This window comes from Ahaetulla prasina, chromosome 8 (genome assembly GCF_028640845.1).
Source record: "Ahaetulla prasina isolate Xishuangbanna chromosome 8, ASM2864084v1, whole genome shotgun sequence".
Classification (NCBI taxonomy): Eukaryota; Metazoa; Chordata; class Lepidosauria; order Squamata; family Colubridae; genus Ahaetulla; species Ahaetulla prasina.
Genome location: NC_080546.1, coordinates 70,840,099 through 70,858,016, shown reverse-complemented (window position 1 = coordinate 70,858,016; position 17,918 = coordinate 70,840,099). Strand labels below are relative to the sequence as shown.

At 38.6% G+C, this 17,918-nt stretch overlaps 1 protein-coding gene across 4 annotated transcripts in view; it reads right to left on the bottom strand.

Moving 5' to 3' along the window:
• The window catches only part of RAPGEF2 (Rap guanine nucleotide exchange factor 2), a 238,966-nt gene that overhangs the window by 119,730 nt on the left and 101,318 nt on the right, over positions 1-17,918 (bottom strand). For 3 of the 4 annotated variants that reach the window (XM_058193651.1, XM_058193648.1, XM_058193650.1), the window contains exons 6-7: positions 12,979-13,146; positions 10,730-10,747 (exon numbers count right to left, since the gene is read on the bottom strand). In XM_058193651.1, coding sequence (XP_058049634.1) covers positions 10,730-10,747; positions 12,979-13,146 — 186 coding nt within the window. The remainder of the gene's footprint in view (positions 1-10,729; positions 10,748-12,978; positions 13,147-17,918) is intronic. The other variant, XM_058193649.1, reaches the window with a different exon arrangement.

Below are 17,918 nucleotides of genomic sequence, written 5' to 3'. Positions count from 1 at the left end.
TCCAGATAGGTATAAATCCATTCCCCAATCTCCATCAATCTTCTTAAAAATATTCAGTTCATCATTCATCAGTTTTGTCAACTTTGAGTCTTTAGGTTCCATGCTCCTTTCAGCTTTTCCCAACCAAACTGTGGTTTTCAGACCAGGCTCTTTCTTCTTCAAGTCTGCCAGAAGCAAATTAAATTCCACTCCATCCAGTTGTAAATCTGATTTAACTGCTATTACTTCCATCTGAATATCATCTTTCAGTTGATTTGAAAACACTGTTATTTTATCTAAATTTTATCTAAATTTTCAATTTGAACTTGTAAGTTGAAAGCATTTTTCCCAAAGGCTTCCCAAAAGGCTTTCACCTTAAGTTGATGCATTGTTTGCATCTTTAATATGACTGAACATTTTTCTGTAGCTGAACTTTCAGAGCCAATCATAAACAATTCCTTTCAAGGTCAGGGGAAGCACTATAACAAAGAAACCTCAGAGTGTTGGTAATAACATTTAATAATGTTATATTTCCCACAATAAAAATAAGTGGGAAAAAGGGAGATTTCCATCAAAAAAATTAAAAAAATGAGACCCAAGCTTTTAAAATTAATAAAATGCAAAATTCCTGTAATGAATATCCAATACAAATATAAATCAAATCAGACCACTTTCACTACCCAGGAAATTGCTATCAACTTCCATATGGAGAAAACAAAAATGATTTACAACAGCTAATAAAGCACTAAAAGAAACCAGAGTGCTTTGTCCTTTCATTTACTGAGTGCTAAAATCCAACAAAGGGTTAGAGTAAAACAGCATTCAACATTTGATTAACATTTAAAAGTAAAAATCAGGGGGAAAATCAAAACATGCCGTTTAAATCAAGGTGTGCTTAAAACAACCAAACAGCTGAAAAGAAAAGATGGAGACCCAACCCTCCAGCCTCTTCTATTGAAAATTGAAATCTTCAAGATTTCTCTTCTCGGGCAGATCCGTGGTGACTTCAAAGGTCATTTTGGATCATTCCTAGTAGCTCCCATTTGAATTTGGGGAGTGTGCCACTGAAGAGCCAGCATTGATAGTGAAGTCAGTTGTTTGTCAGCAGGGGAGAAAAATCACCCTGTTGCTCAGTACACCATCTTCGGAGGACTTCTTCACTAATTGCATTTTTTAAAACAATTTAATAAGTTGTTCTAGTGCCTCAGAAGCTGAAAATGATGCTGGTCCAGATAATGTTACTAAATATTCTAACTGTAAATGTTGCCACAGAGTTATTAAAAATTCATCTTCATCATCTATCAATTGGTCCAAAGTCAACATGACTGCTTGCACCAACTTTTTTCATATCACCATTTTTAAAGTTGACTTTCCACATAAAGTCAATTTGGCATGGTAAACAGAATCAAACTTTTTATTAAACAATGTATTCCATAGTTATCTAAGTGCCATCATTGTTTACAGAGATAACAAGAGTTTTAGTTCGTTTAGGCTACCTATTCAATCAAAGGTGCTATATATGTAAATTCTAAGGTAGACCAAATCAGAAAATTAACATCAATTGTTGACTTCCAGTATTCAATACCTGACACCAGTGATGGGTTGATGCCGGTTGGACCGGTTCAGGTAAACTAGTAGTTCCAATGATCAGCTGGCCCCACTCACCCACCCCCAGCCTATCCTGTCCTATATTTCCTTGTTTCTGACTCAGCTGATTCGTGCAGCACAGCTGATTTCCGCCCCTCTGCTGTTCTATTTACCAGGGCTAAGCTTCAAATTGCTGTATTTTGAACACTGCACGCAAGTATGTTAGGCGAGCACGCACTCACAGAACCAGTTGTTAAACTGGTTGCAGTCCACTACTGCTTGATACTAGGTAAGTATGAATGTATAGCTTGAGATATAGGAAACCAAATCCTCCCTCATTAAATGGTAATAATAATTTCTGTAAAGATATTCTCAGAATCAAAGAACCCCATATAAATTTTCCAAACAAAGAATTTATTTTTTGAAAATATTTCCCTGGTGTATGAACTGAAATTCCTCTCAGTATATAAATTAAACTCGAATGATATTCATTTTGACAGCATTTACCTTTCCCAAAGGGTAAGGTTTAAGGACTCCCATCTTTTGATATCTGAATAAACCAATGTATATATTTTATTTATATCACATGTTATTAATTGACATATCCTTTGGCATATACATAAGTAAATATTTAATGGATTTGGTGCAAATACGGAATTAATATTTCCATATACACTTTTGGTGTTGCTGGGTTTATACATTAGTTGTATTGCTTTCCTCCTTCAACAGCTATGAGAAGTTTTTTGTTTTTGGCCTTAGTACTAGAGCCTATCATTTCCACCCCCCCTCCCCCATTTCTTTTATCTTACTTGTTAAAATGAAGGGTTCTATTAGATTTGAGTTTCTCTTCTTCATCATCAACTATGAGAGAATTTGATAAGCCTTTAGCTTACTACTGGGCTCTGTAACCATCCCTCCTTCCCCACCCCAACTCTCTCTCGCTCTACATACATACATACATACATACATATATATATATTTGTTTTCTGAGGTTTTCGCGGGTGTTTGTATATAGGTCTTTGGTTATTCGGGTTTTCTCCCGCGTAAAATTGGAAGTGTCTTGGCGACGTTTCAACGAAATCCCATTTGTCATCTTCAGGCTAGGTGTTTACAGCTTCGTGCTTCGTGCTTCTTTTCTCCTAGAAGCAGAAAGCTATAAACACCTAGCCTGAAGATGACAAATGGATTCTCAAAACGCCGCCAAGACACTTCCAATTTTACACGGAGAAAACCCGAACAACCAAAGACCTATATATATATATATATATATATATATATATATATATATATATATATATATATATATATATATATATATATATATATAAAGTTAAAAGGAAGAAACAGCTGCGATCACACATTGCTCCCAGAAGCACGAAGCTGAAGCCTGAAGATGACGAATGAGACTTCGTCGAAACGTCGCCAAGACACTTCCAATCTTACACGGGAGAAAACCCGAACAACCAAAGACCTATATATATAAACACCCGTGAAAACCTCAGAAAACATATATATATATATATATATATATCCAATGGATTCCAGAGAAATAAGATTACCAAACTAATCCAAAAAGAACCCCCCACTAAAATCCAAGACAGAGAACAAGAAAACGGCACAGCCCTCCTCCCATATATAAAAGGCACCACAGACAGAATCAGCAAGATCCTCCACAAACACAACATCAAGACAGCATTCTGCACAAACAAAAAAGTATCCACCATCCTAAGAAACCCCAAAGACAAAATTGAGTTAGAAAATCAAGGAGTATATGAAATCCCATGCACCGCCTGCCCCACCACATACATTGGACAAACCAACAGAAGAATAAGTGCACGCATTGAAGAACACAAGAATTCATTCAAAAAGAGGAACCAACTTCTTCCTGGTCCAACACTTTAAAGTCACAGGACATGATATTGACTTTAAAAAGACCAGAACTATCGCCAAAACTGAACACTTTAACAACAGAATAATCAGAGAAGCCATTGAGATAGAAAAACGCCCACACAGCATGAACAAACGAGATGACACCTCCCGCCTACCAGCCATTTGGAAACCCGCTCTTATTGACAAACGAGTCCCTAACACGAGGAATGACACCAGACCCACACTCACAAGGTCCACACAGGATGTCACCACCGCACATCCACCCAGAAAGCAGACCCAAACCCACACTGATCATGAAGCACGACCAAGGACCAGAAGCCAGACCGCAGCTGCAACATTAGCCATTTCAAACCCCTCCAATCCATACATGCAGCAGACTGACACCCATTATGAAGATGTAGCACCACCACAAAGCCAAACAACAGCTATGCAGCTCACCAGCTCAAATCCCCCTGCAACACAGACTAAATTGAGCACAACCAAGCCCCCACCCAAACAGGACACACACCCAGCCAATCAGAGCACAAAAAAACCTCCATCCAATCAGAGCACAGCCAAGCTCCCACCCAATCAGTTCAAACCCCCACTAGCAGTTAAAAGGAAGAAACAGCTGCGATCACACATTGCTCCCAGAAGCATGAAGCTGAAGCCTGAAGATGACGAATGAGACTTCGTCGAAACGTCGCCAAGACACTTCCAATTTTACACGGGAGAAAACCCGAACAACCAAAGACCTATATATATATATATATAGATGTTTTCTGAGGTTTTCACGGGTGTTTGTATATAGGTCTTTGGTTGTTCGGGTTTTCTCCCGTGTAAAATTGGAAGTGTCTTGGCGATGTTTCGACGAAGTCTCATTCGTCATCTTCAGGCCTGAGCTTCGTGCTTCTCGGAGCAATGTGTGATCGCAGCTGTTTCTTCCTTTTAACTGCTAGTGGGGTTTGAACTGATTGGGTGGGAGCTTGGCTGTGCTCTGATTGGATGGGGTTTTCTGTGCTCTGATTGGCTGGGGTGTGTCCTGTGTTGGTGGGGGCTTGGTTGTGCTCAGTCTAGTCTGTGCTGCAGGGGGATTTGAGCTGGTGAGCTGCATAGCTGTTGTTTGGCTTTGTGGTCGTGCTACATCTTCATAGTGGGTGTCAGTCTGCTGCATGAATGGATTGGAGGGGTTTGAAATGGCTAATGTTGCAGCTGCGGTCTGGCTTCTGGTCCTTGGTCGTGCTTCATGATCAGTGTGGGTTTGGGTCTGCTTTCTGGGTGGATGTGCGGTGGTGACATCCTGTGTGGACCTTGTGAGTGTGGGTCTGGTGTCATTCCTCGTGTTAGGGACTCGTTTGTCAATAAGGGCGGGTTTCCAAATGGCTGGTAGGCGGAGGTGTCATCTCGTTTGTTCATGCTGTGTGGGCGTTTTCTATCTCAATGGCTTCTCTGATTATTCTGTTGTTAAAGTGTTCAGTTTTGGCGATAGTTCTGGTCTTTTAAAGTCAATATCATGTCCTGTGACTTTAAAGTGTTGGACCAGGGAAGAAGTTGGTTCCTCTTTTTTGAATGAGTTCTTGTGTTCTTCAATGCGTGCACTTATTCTTCTGTTGGTTTGTCCAATGTATGTGGTGGGGCAGGCGGTGCATGGGATTTCATATACTCCTTGATTTTCTAACTCAATTTTGTCTTTGGGGTTTCTTAGGATGGTGGATATTTTTCTGTTTGTGCAGAATGCTGTCTTGATGTTGTGTTTGTGGAGGATCTTGCTGATTCTGTCTGTGGTGCCTTTTATATATGGGAGGAGGGCTGTGCCGTTTTCTTGTTCTCTGTCTTGGATTTTAGTGGGGGTTCTTTTTGGATTAGCTTGGTAATCTTATTTCTTTGGAATCCATTGGATGTTAGTACGTTAGTGAGAGTGTCTAGTTCGGTTTTAGGTGTTGTTCATCAGCTAAGCATTTTGTTCTGGAGATGAGTGTCTTGGCTACGGAGTTGATCTGTGCTGGGTGGTGGTGTGAGAGTGCATGCAGATAGCGGTTTGTGTGTGTTTTCTTCTGGTAGATGGTGTGTCCTAGGGAGCCATTGGGTTTTCTGTAGACTAAGACATCCAGGAAGGGAAGTTGGTTATTAACTTCTGTTTCCATGGTGAACTGTATTTTGGGGTGTAGGCTATTGAGGTGTGTGAGGAAGTTGTCAAGTTTTTCTTTCCCGTGTGGCCAGATTATGAAGGTGTCGTCTACATATCTGAGCCAGAGTTTGGGTTTGTGATCAGATTTTTCTAGAGCTTGGGTTTCAAAGTGTTCCATGTAGAGATTGGCAATGACAGGTGAGAGGGGTGATCCCATGGGTGCTCCCTCTACTTGTTTGTATTTTTGTCCATTATAGATGAAGTATGTGTTGGATAGGCAGTGGTTGGTCAGATCTAGGATGTGCTTGGGGGGGTTATATTTGTTTTGGATAGCTGTCAAGGCTTCTTTGATTGGCACTTGGGTGAAGAGGGATATGACATCAAAGCTCACGAGTAGGTCGCTGGGCTGTAAGTTTTGTTTCTTTATGATCTCTATGAACTGGAATGAGTTTTTTACGTGTGAGGTGATGGATTCTCCCATATATAAAAGGCTCCCATATATAAAAGGCACCACAGACAGAATCAGCAAGATCCTCCACAAACACAACATCAAGACAGCATTCTGCACAAACAGAAAAATATCCACCATCCTAAGAAACCCCAAAGACAAAATTGAGTTAGAAAATCAAGGAGTATATGAAATCCCATGCACCGCCTGCCCCACCACATACATTGGACAAACCAACAGAAGAATAAGTGCACGCATTGAAGAACACAAGAACTCATTCAAAAAAGAGGAACCAACTTCTTCCCTGGTCCAACACTTTAAAGTCACAGGACATGATATTGACTTTAAAAAGACCAGAACTATCACCAAAACTGAACACTTTAACAACAGAATAATCAGAGAAGCCATTGAGATAGAAAAACGCCCACACAGCATGAACAAACGAGATGACACCTCCCGCCTACCAGCCATTTGGAAACCCGCCCTTATTGACAAACGAGTCCCTAACACGAGGAATGACACCAGACCCACACTCACAAGGTCCACACAGGATGTCACCACCGCACATCCACCCAGAAAGCAGACCCAAACCCACACTGATCATGAAGCACGACCAAGGACCAGAAGCCAGACCGCAGCTGCAACATTAGCCATTTCAAACCCCTCCAATCCATTCATGCAGCAGACTGACACCCACTATGAAGATGTAGCACGACCACAAAGCCAAACAACAGCTATGCAGCTCACCAGCTCAAATCCCCCTGCAGCACAGACTAGACTGAGCACAACCAAGCCCCCACCAATACAGGACACACCCCCAGCCAATCAGAGCACAGAAAACCCCCATCCAATCAGAGCACAGCCAAGCTCCCACCCAATCAGTTCAAACCCCCACTAGCAGTTAAAAGGAAGAAACAGCTGCGATCACACATTGCTCCCAGAAGCACGAAGCTGAAGCCTGAAGATGACGAATGAGACTTCGTCGAAACGTCGCCAAGACACTTCCAATTTTACACGGGAGAAAACCCGAACAACCAAAGACCTATATATATATATACACACACACACACACACACACACACACACACACACACACACACATACCTGCCCCCTTTGAATCTGACATGCCCACTTTTTAAATTAGCCCATCAGTTAACCTTTTTGCCAAAAAAAAAATGTGACTTTGAACTTCCAGGGTTCAAGAAACACTGAAACAAATCTTTGGCCTTATTTCTTTTTCCTGGATCTTGGTACAATTTTTCAAAATAATCTGCTGTTTATCTGATCATTCCCACCATGCTATCACCAGTGTCCTTGTTATGAATCAAATTAAATTACTTTTTCTATTTATAATACATTAGGGAAATGGCATTTAGCTAATGCATATAAACAGAGCTCCAATCCCCGCCACACATATCTTATCCTCCTGTATATATTTCTGGCATCTTCCTTTAAAGAATGATTGAATGTAGTAAATTTATGTATAGCTAATTGTTCTAGTATGACGACATTGGGTATCCTTCTGTCAGCAAGAATACTTCTGTTATGATCTATCCCTAGTTAAGCATTAATTAGGCGTACAAGTATTATATCTGACTAGGTGGCTCAGTGGCTAAGACACTGAGCTTGCCAATCAGAAAGGTCGGCAGTTCGGTGGTTCAAATCCCTAGTACAGGTCTCCTGCATGAGCTGGGGGTTGGACTAGATGACCTCCAAGATCCCTTCCAACTCTTTTACTGTTAACAATTAACTATTATTCAATTCCACAGAGACTTTTATCAAGGGCTTTAATTAAACTTAGCTGGCAACCTATTTTGTCTACCTTGATCTTCTTTTCCAAGTCTCAGTATCTTTTCCCTCTCTGAAAGTCAAAATCAGGTAGAGTGTCCCCAGCTGCTGTTATTCTCCTCCTGACTGTTCACAGAATCTACATTTCTTCAGAAGCCCAAGACCTTCTAATTTCATTATCTCTTGTTAGCTATTTTTCCCCTGCTGAGTCCAATTCCTTTAATTTTCTTAACCCATTTCAACCTCCCCTTTTGGTCCATTGGTAACTTCAATACTAAGAGAAAAGAGAAACAACTACCCTCATTTTAATCCACAGTGCTGATGAGATCCATTAGAATCTGTAGACATCCTTTCACCATCAAAATAGACATGCCCTTTTGAGGATCCATTTTATTTTGCCTCCTCTTACTGAAAGGTAAGGGACAACACAACAAACATCTTTCAACACCAACAATTTTAAACCGTTCATAGCAGCATCAACTTGCCGTTGTTCTTGTAGGCAACAATAAAAAAATGATACAGTTGCTCTAAAACTGTTATAACAGATAACACAGAGTTGAATATGTTCTTATTTGTCACTTAGGCCTCGGATCTTGTTTACTCCAATAACACACTTAGTATTTTTTCTTTAAAAAAAAGTTTAAACTCATTTTTGTGACATGGAATACTAAAGGACTATCTACCAATAGAATATATTTTATATAAATTGAAGTTAAAATTTCTTTTTAAACAAGAAACATTATAATTTCAAATGATAAAAGCCTTTTAATAAGATAACTGATTAAACAAATTTCCATTTTTGAGATATAAGAAATATTAAATTCTATACATCTGAACATAGTAGTGAACAGACAGATGCTTTTTTTAAGATACAGTAATTTTTTATATAAATTTCTGGGGTTCAAGCAAGTAAGCTAGGTGTGCTTTTAACTTTACAGGAAATCCATGATATTATGATGGCAAACCTATGGCAGATGTGCTGGGGTTGGCACGCAGCACCCTCTCTGTGGGCATGCATGGGGGGCAGGGGACATGTGGGGGGTCTCACATGCATGTGTGGGAGGGTGCATGCAAGGGGCACGTGTACATGCGGGGGGCACATGCATGGGGGCCGCACACGCATTGCACTTTGGGGGTTTGGGCACGCGCACTTGCATTTACGTGCGCACGCTTTGGGCACTTGGTCCAGAAAAGGTTAGTCATCACTGTACTATGATATGATAAAATCTGGGGGAAAAAACCCTTGACCAGATGAAATAATCATAGAATGATATTTTAAAAAATACTGAAATAGCTTCTATACTTCTAGATATTCAGGTATCTTTATATTAATTTTAAAAACTTTTTAGGATTTATAAGTTATCATCCAATATAACTGTTAATTGTTGATGCTAAAATCTTAATAGCTACTTTATTAAGAACATTAAAGAAGATGTTAACTATAACCCTACATAAATGGGCCTCATGAAAGGATGTCAGCACTCAGATAATATTAATATGAACTAGGTTTTAAAACAATATATATTTGGAATTAGATATACTTTAACTGTGCTAATTATCAGTTTCCTAGGATTTTAATAGTTTTCTCTAGCTCTTTTCCATTTTCTAGGGAGTTTCTCTTATTTTTCTTTTTGTTCCCTTCAATAGTTTAACATATTTTTTTTGCTTTTTTCACTTCACTGTATGAAAGCCATGTTGGTGTAGTAGTTTTGGCACTGAACTAAAAATTGGAAAACTGTGAGTTGTATAGTCTGGCCTAAGGTACAAACCTAGCCGGATGACCTTGAGCCACTTACCACTAGGAAGAAAGTAAATAGCAAACAGTTTCCACATTTTTACCAAGGGCCAGGCAGTCCTCAGGAGTCAACAATGATTCAAAGGCACATTTATCTATCATCTATTTATCTATCTATCCATCCATCTATCCATCCATCCATCCATCATCCATCTTTGCTACTTAGAGTATATATAATATTGCAAACTAATGTCTTTTTAAAATAAGTTAATTGTAATGTGTCTGAAGTTTGATTAAAATATTTTTTTAATGCTTCTTTCCTTCCCTTCACAGCACAGTAGATGTAAGATCAAACAAACATCTATGTAGAACAGGGGTGTCAAACTCAAGGCCTGGGGACCGGATCCAGCTCGCAGGGTACTTAGATCTGGCCCGTGGGGCTGCCCTGGAAACAGCGAAGGACCGCGGTGCTTCTGCCAGCAAAAACAGACCTCAGGAGAGCCACATGCAGCCCCCTCCGAGTTCTGTTTTTGCTGGCAGAGGGTTGACTTTCGTCAGATCATGATTTCTCTTTATAACTGTCCCAGCCAGCTTCTGACAAGCAGATTCAATGGGGGAAGCCAGATTTGCTTAATGACTGCATGATTCACTTAACAACTGCAGTGATTTGCTTAATAATTGTGGCATAAAAACATTATAAAATGAGGCACAACCCACTTAACAATTGTCTTGCTTAGCAAGGCAATTTGGGGCTCATCTGTGGTCATAAGTTGAGGACTATCTGTACACTGTTGCTTATATAAAATTAACTTTTGTTACAGAGCTCAGTTGCTCAACTGTAACACATAGCTGCTGCTTGAGAATGAAAACTGAAAAATTTATAAATAGAATACTTAAAGGGTGTATTTCACTATTTTATACATCTAAGCATTGTATATTTAAATTATGAAATTTTAACAATGAAAGATGCCACACAGGCAATCAAAAACAACAACAGCAACAACAAATGAAATGCTAACAATGATGATGTCACAAGGAATAACATTTGTGACTTAAATTCAAACCAAAATATATACTATGTAGTAGGATTATAGGGATATGACATGAATTTGCAACAACCGGAATTACGATATTAGTCACACACCAAACTTGGGAAAAATAAACATTAAAGGACCATACAGATAGGTTACAATACCTGCTGTTTAGTGCATTCCTGTGAGCCAAAATGAAATGAATGCCATATAGGAGGAAAGGAAAAGATGAACATAATCAGATATAACAAAACATATACTATTATGAACTACTGCTATTATGTAAGGAAGTATTTAAAATGGATTTTCCCTAGGCAACTTAGTCATTTAATATAAAGTATTATATAGTAGTAATTTAATATAAACTAGTATTGCTAAATTTTGTCAATTTTCTTTAATAATTTCTATATTTCCTTTCTATATGTTACTTCTTTTAGCTTTTAAAACATAATTCAATGAGCATGTGCAACCTCAGCAAATCTTTGTTTTATACATCAAATAAAGGAAATTGCACTGAGAAACCAAACATGCAAATCATATTTTACTTTATAGCCTGATTTGCTGCCTTTACAGTGAAGGACAAAAAAAGAAAACTTATGTAATGAAGCATTATATTTACAATGAGCACATATGAGAACCACAGCTTAAGTGCGTCTTTGCCTGCTCCTACCATGTATGTGGACAAATGTGAAAAATATATCAATGTTTCTGCTTTATACTTTTTAAAACGTATCAAAAAGCATCCTATCTTTAGGATATTGAGTTCAAATAGAAGAATTCATAAAATCATACAGAAAGTTACCAAGTCCCTGAGAACTATTCTCGTAACGTAACGTAACGTAACGTAACGTAACGTAACATAACATAACATAACATAACATAACATAACATAACCAAAATAAATAATCAGGGTTATTCAACAGATTCACAAAACAGCAAGAAAAGCTTTTTGATACTGGCAAACATTTACAGGCCAACAATAATTATAAACTGAAATTGGCTACATATACAAACATTCTCGAAAAAGTTGTTCCCCAATACTTTAGAATCAGAGAGAGCACTTGAAGGATACCAAATGATTCAAAGATTCTCTCTTTTCTGCATTATATGAAGATTAATTCACTGTATCAAAATTACAAAATTAAGACTTTTACCGCACATATGTCTTCCCAAGCTAATTCTTCTTTAGGTAACTTACAAGTCTGATTCTTCATGCTTTTATATAGTGAAAATAATTATCAAATTATTTATTGGTACATAATGAAATGCCTAATATTGTAATTGGGGATAAAAGGAAGTTAATACATATGCAATTTATGCTATATAATTTACCCATGGACTAACTCGAAGTGTTAATCTTAAAATTAATATATGCACAGTGAATATGTCCAACTTTATTATTCTATGTTCTTATTCTGTGTTCTATGAAAATCTTAATCTCTTCAACAGTAATTCTCTCCTCAGGAACCCATTTGCAAATCAGTTAAAATAGTTCTGCTATTTGAGCCCATCTATTTGTCAGGAAAAAGTTAGGCTTTCAGAAGCAACAGCCACAAGCCAGAGCCTCTTTTTAGAACAAGGAAATTTTATGTAGAACTCTTAAATAAAATTACATTTTTCAGAAAAATAGATTTTCGTTAGTAGTATATCATTTCAAACTTTCAAAAAAGCAGCATATTTAAAAATAACAAACCCTCCCCAAAATACTCTACTTAGCATTAACGTTGTGATATTTCTAATGCCACATTCAATGTATATGTACATCACTTATTTCTTCATATAATTTGCTCCAGAAACCTACTTTCACAATGAAAAATGGCAGTATGAACTATCATATCATTCTTGAACTATACAACTCCTGCAAAGTTTAGCTGACACTAAGACTCTGGTATTTCAAAATACAAACACTTTTAAACATTAGTCAAATATAACATTAAAGTAAAAATATGTCTTCTTCAACTACAATATCCAAATCATTTGCAATGATTTGCTAATTATGCAATATAATGCTCTCTCAGATGATAAAGATTTGGTTCAGATTTATTAAATAATGTAATATTATGTCAGCATACCAGTGGAAGATACACAGTCTGGTTTAATACGTTGAGAAGAGACAAAGTAAAATTGAGCTTACATAGATAACACACTACAAATTTGTTCTTTGGAATGAGGTAACGATAATTCATTGATATGAATCTTCAGACATAAGAGTTAATGTAAAATGTACTTTAAATATCCATCACATTAAAATGCATTCTGCACATAACTACTTATTATAAGGCAGCTTCTACACAGAGAATCCTTTGACCATATCTGTTTTCACAGTAGAAAAAAGTTAATAATTAGCAATTTCATGCTCTAATTCTCATACTTACACTATAACACATACACTATACAAATATTAACAGCTTACCGTATGATAACCTCTAGGTAAGGGTGGCTTTCCTACAGGATAAGCATCAACAGTATCAATAATTGTTTGCCTTTCTCCTTTTTGGTTGATTTTCCTAAATCTCCTTCTAGATTGTCTATGTGAAGCTTGTCGCTGGAAATACTCTTCATTTTCATCCATGTAATCCACCTAATAAATAAGCAAATGTAATAATGTACTTTAAATGTATTTTAAGCAATATTAACAGATGGTCTCCAATGCATTTGCAAAGATTTGTTTTATTCTGAGGATATGAAATCACAGTTTACTACCTACAAAATGTATAACATTTTAAATAGTGAATCCAACTGAGGCTATGCTTTAAAAGAGAATGAACTTTAGGTATTATCATATCTATCCTGGATCTAACCTACAGTTGTTACATACGTTGTTTTACAAATGTATTTTAACTCTGTCTTAAATTTTATTGCGTTTAGTATCTGTACTAGTCTTTGGCCAGTACGTTACCTCCATCCTGCTCCCACCAGAAGTCATCCACAAGCATGATCAATGCCATCTCAGTACCAAACCCTGCTCTAACACTGACTGAAAGGGCTTTAGATAATTTGCTTTGTCCAGACTTTTCTGAAGCTGTCATGCAACACTCTCTTTACCACCTTCCCTAGAAAGGAGAGGTTGAACAAAAACTGTCCAGGCTAGCTGGGTTGAGCAATGGTCCTTTGAGGTAGGGGCACATTATGACCTCTTTAAGAACTGACGGGACCATTTTCTCTCTCAAGGAGTTAACGATTGGCCAGATCCACTCCTCCATCCCCTCCTGAGAGGCCTTCATTACCAGGAGGGGCACAGATCTAACACACAAGTGGCTGAGGGAGCCCTATCCACTTCCTCAGCTTCAACAGGCTCACACTTGCAAGTGTAGTCCTGATCACCTCCATAGACTCTGCCCTAAGGATCCAATGTAGAGCGAATGCAACCAATTTTATCTGCCAGATGTTGTCTTTTCTTCAACATCCCAATTCAGCGTGGGATTTCATGATATTCCCACCCAAATACTAAGCTCAAACTTGTTTACCCAAACACTGTTCAAAATAAGGAAATTAAACCCCACATTGTTGGCATTTGTGAAATGGCCTGACCTACTTTGTAGCTATCATTCCTCCTACAGTTTGAAGATATATATTGGTCACAAGATAAGCCAAACTAGGGACTGAAATTTGTTGTCATTTCTAAACTGTGTGGAATAGGGAAAAATGAAGGAGCTTAAATTTATGAAAAACAAGATAGACTCTATTAAAATTAAGGAAATTATAAAAGAAATTAAAACAACAAAAAGTACTTCTCCAATTTAGTTTTCCCCTTTGTGGATTACTGCCTTGTCATGGCAAAGGGGCTTGCATAGGTCAATGAAGCTATGAGCTATGCCGTGCAGGGACACCCAAGACGGACAGATCATAGCAGAGTTCTGACAAAACGTGATCCACTGGAGAAGAAAATGGCAACCCACTCCAGTATCTTTGCCATGAAAACCCCATGGACAGTACAAAAAGGAAAAAAGATTTGATGCCGGAAGATTCCAATATGCTACTGGGGAAGAGCAGAGGGCTAGTACTAGTAGCACCAGAAACAGTGAAGCGACTGGGCCAAAGCCGAACGGACGCTCAGATGTGGATGCATCTAGTGGTGAAAGGAAAGTCCAATGCTGTAAAGATGTTTTCTCCATAGGAACCTGGAATGTAAGATCCATGAATCAAGGCAAGCTGGACGTGGTCAAATAAGAGATGACAAGACTGAACATCGACATCTTAGGAATCAACGAACTAAAATGGACAGGAATGGGTGAGATGACCATCAGGTATACTACTGTGGCAAGAATCCCTCAGAAGAAATGGAGTAGCCTTCATAATCAATAAAAGAGTAGGAAAAGCAATACTAAGATACAATCCCCAAAATGACAGAATGATCTCAGTTTGAATCCAAGGCAAACCATTCAACATCACAGTAATCCAAATCTATGCCTCAACCACTGGTGCTGAAGAGAATGAAATTGACCAGTTCTATGAAGCCCTACAGCACCTTATAGAATTAACACCAAAAATGATATCCTTATCACAGGGGTGAAATCTACTTACCTTCCCTACCGGTTCAGAAGTGCACTTGCGCGCATGGACCCTCTGTGCATGTGCAAACCCTTCTGCGCATGCGCAGAGGGTAAAAAACTGGTTACCGTGCCAGTGGGCTGAGCCTCGCGCTGCTATTGCTACCGTTCTCCGAACCACCTACCATCAGTACTGGTTCGGCCGAACCAGTCCGAACCAGTAGCATTTCAGCTCTGCCTTATCATCATGAGGGATTGGAATGCTAAATTAGAAATCCAAAAGATAACTGGAATAACAGGCAAGTTTGGCCTGGGAGTACAAAATGAAGCAGGGCACAGGCTGATAAAATTTTGTCAAGAGAATACGATGGTCATAACAAATACTCTTTTCCAGCAGCCCAAGAGACGACTCTACACATGGACATCACCAAACGATCAACACAGAAATCAGATTGACTATGTGCTCTTCAGCCAAAGATGGAGAAGCTCTGTACAGTCAGTAAAAACAAGATCATGAGCTGACTGTGGCTCAGATCATGAGCTTCTCATTGCAAAATTTAGGCTTAAATTGAAGACAGTAGGGAAAAGCACTAGGCCACTCAGGTATGAACTAAATCATATCCCTGATGAATATATAGTAGGGGTGAAAAATAGATTTAAGGAACTAGATCTGATAGACAGAGTGCCTGAAGAACTACGGACGGAGGTTCGCAACATTGTACAAGAGGTAGCAAGTAAAACCATCCCAAAGAAAAAGAAAGGGAAGAAAGAAAAATGGCTGTCAGAGGAAGCTTTGCAAATAGCTTAGGAAAGAAAGGAAGCGAAAGGCAACGGAGAAAGAGAAAGATACATCCAAATGAATGCAGAATTCCAGAGAATATCTAGAAGAGATAAGAAAGCCTTCTTAAATAAACAGTGCAAAGAAATAGAAAACAATAGAACAGGGAGGACCAGAGATCTCTTCAAGATATGAAGGGAACGTTTCATGCAAAGATGGGCATGATAAAGGACCAAAATGGCAGGGATCTAACAGTGTTAAAAGAGATTAAGAAGAGGTGGCAAAATTACACAGAACTATACAAGAACAAGCTTAACGTCCCTGATAACCACAACAGCGTGGTCACTGACCTAAACCTAGACATCCTATAAAGTGAAGTCAAATGGGCCTTAGGAAATCTGAGCAACAACAAAGCTAGTTGAGTGACAGTATTCCACCTTGAGTTATTCAAAATCTTAAAAGATGATGCAGTAAAAGTGTTACACTCAATTTTCCAGCAAATTTGAAAACTCAACAGTGGCCACAGGATTGGAAAAGGTCAGTTTACATTCCAATTCCAAAGAAAGGCAATGCCAAAGAATGTTCAAACTATCGCACCATTGCACTCATTTCACATGCTAGTAAGGTTATGCTTAAAATCCTACAAGCTAGGCTCCAGCAGTATGTGGATCGAGAACTACCAGAAGTACAGGCAGGATTTCGAAGAGGTAGAGGAACTTGAGATCAAATTGCCAACATACACTGGATCATGGAGAAAGCTAGGGAGTTCCAGAAAAACATCTACTTCTGCTTCACTGACTATGCTAAAGCCTTTGATTGTAATATAATATAATATAACAACAGAGTTGGAAGGGACCTTGGAGGCCTTCTAGTCCAACCCCCTGCCCAGGCAGGAAACCCTACACCATCTCAGACAAATGGTTATCCAACATTTTCTTAAAAATTTCCAGTGTTGGAGCATTCACAACTTCTGCAGGCAAGTCATTCCACTTATTAATTGTTCTAACTATCAGGAAATTTCTCCTTAGTTCTAAATTGCTTCTTTCCTTGATCAGTTTCCACCCATTGCTTCTTGTTCTACCCTCAGGTGCTTTGTAGAACAGCCCAACTCCCTCTTCTTTGTGGCAACCCCTGAGATATTGGAACACTGCTATCATGTCTCCCTTAGTCCTTCTTTTTATTAAACTAGACATACCGACTTCCTGCAACCGTTCTTCATATGTTTTAGCCTCCAGCCCCTAATCATCTTTGTTGCTCTTCTCTGCACTTTTTCTAGAGTGTGGATTGTGTGGATCAAAACAAATTGTGGCAAGTTCTTAAAGAGATGGGAGTACCAGATTTTATTTGACTCTTGAGAAATCTATATGTGGGTCAAAAAGCAACAGTGAAAACTGGACACGGAACCACTGATTGGTTAAAAATTGGTAAAGGAGTCCAGCAAGGTTGAATACTGTCACCCTGCTTATTTATTTATTTATTTTATTTATTTTATTTATCAAACTTCTATACCGCCCTTCTCCCGAAGGACTCAGGGCGGTGTACAGCCTTCATTTAAAACAATAAATATACATATTAAAATAACCATTAAAAAGCTTATTCAATGAAAGGCCAGATTAAAACCGTCGATTGACCATAAAAATACCCAATAAAATTACCATTAAAAGTTTAAAATTTAAATTTAGAATTTAAAAAGTCAGGCCAGTCCTGCTTGTATAAATAAATAAGTTTTCAGTTCCCGGCGGAAGGTCCGAAGGTCAGGCAATTGGCGTAAACCGGGGGGAAGTTCATTCCAGAGAGTAGGTGCTCCCACAGAGAAGGACCTTCCCCTGGGGGCCGCCAGCCGACACTGCTTATATGCAGAGCACATCATGAGGAAGGCGGGGCTAGATGAAACACAAATTGGAATTAAGATTGCCAGGAGAAATATCAACAACCTCAGATATGCAGATGATACCACTCTAATGGCAGAAAGTGAAGAAGAACTAAAGAGCCTCTTGATGCGGGTGAAGAAGGAGAGTGTGAAAGTTGGCTTGAAACTCAATGTTAAGAAAACTAAGATCATGGCATCCGTCCCCCTCAATTCCT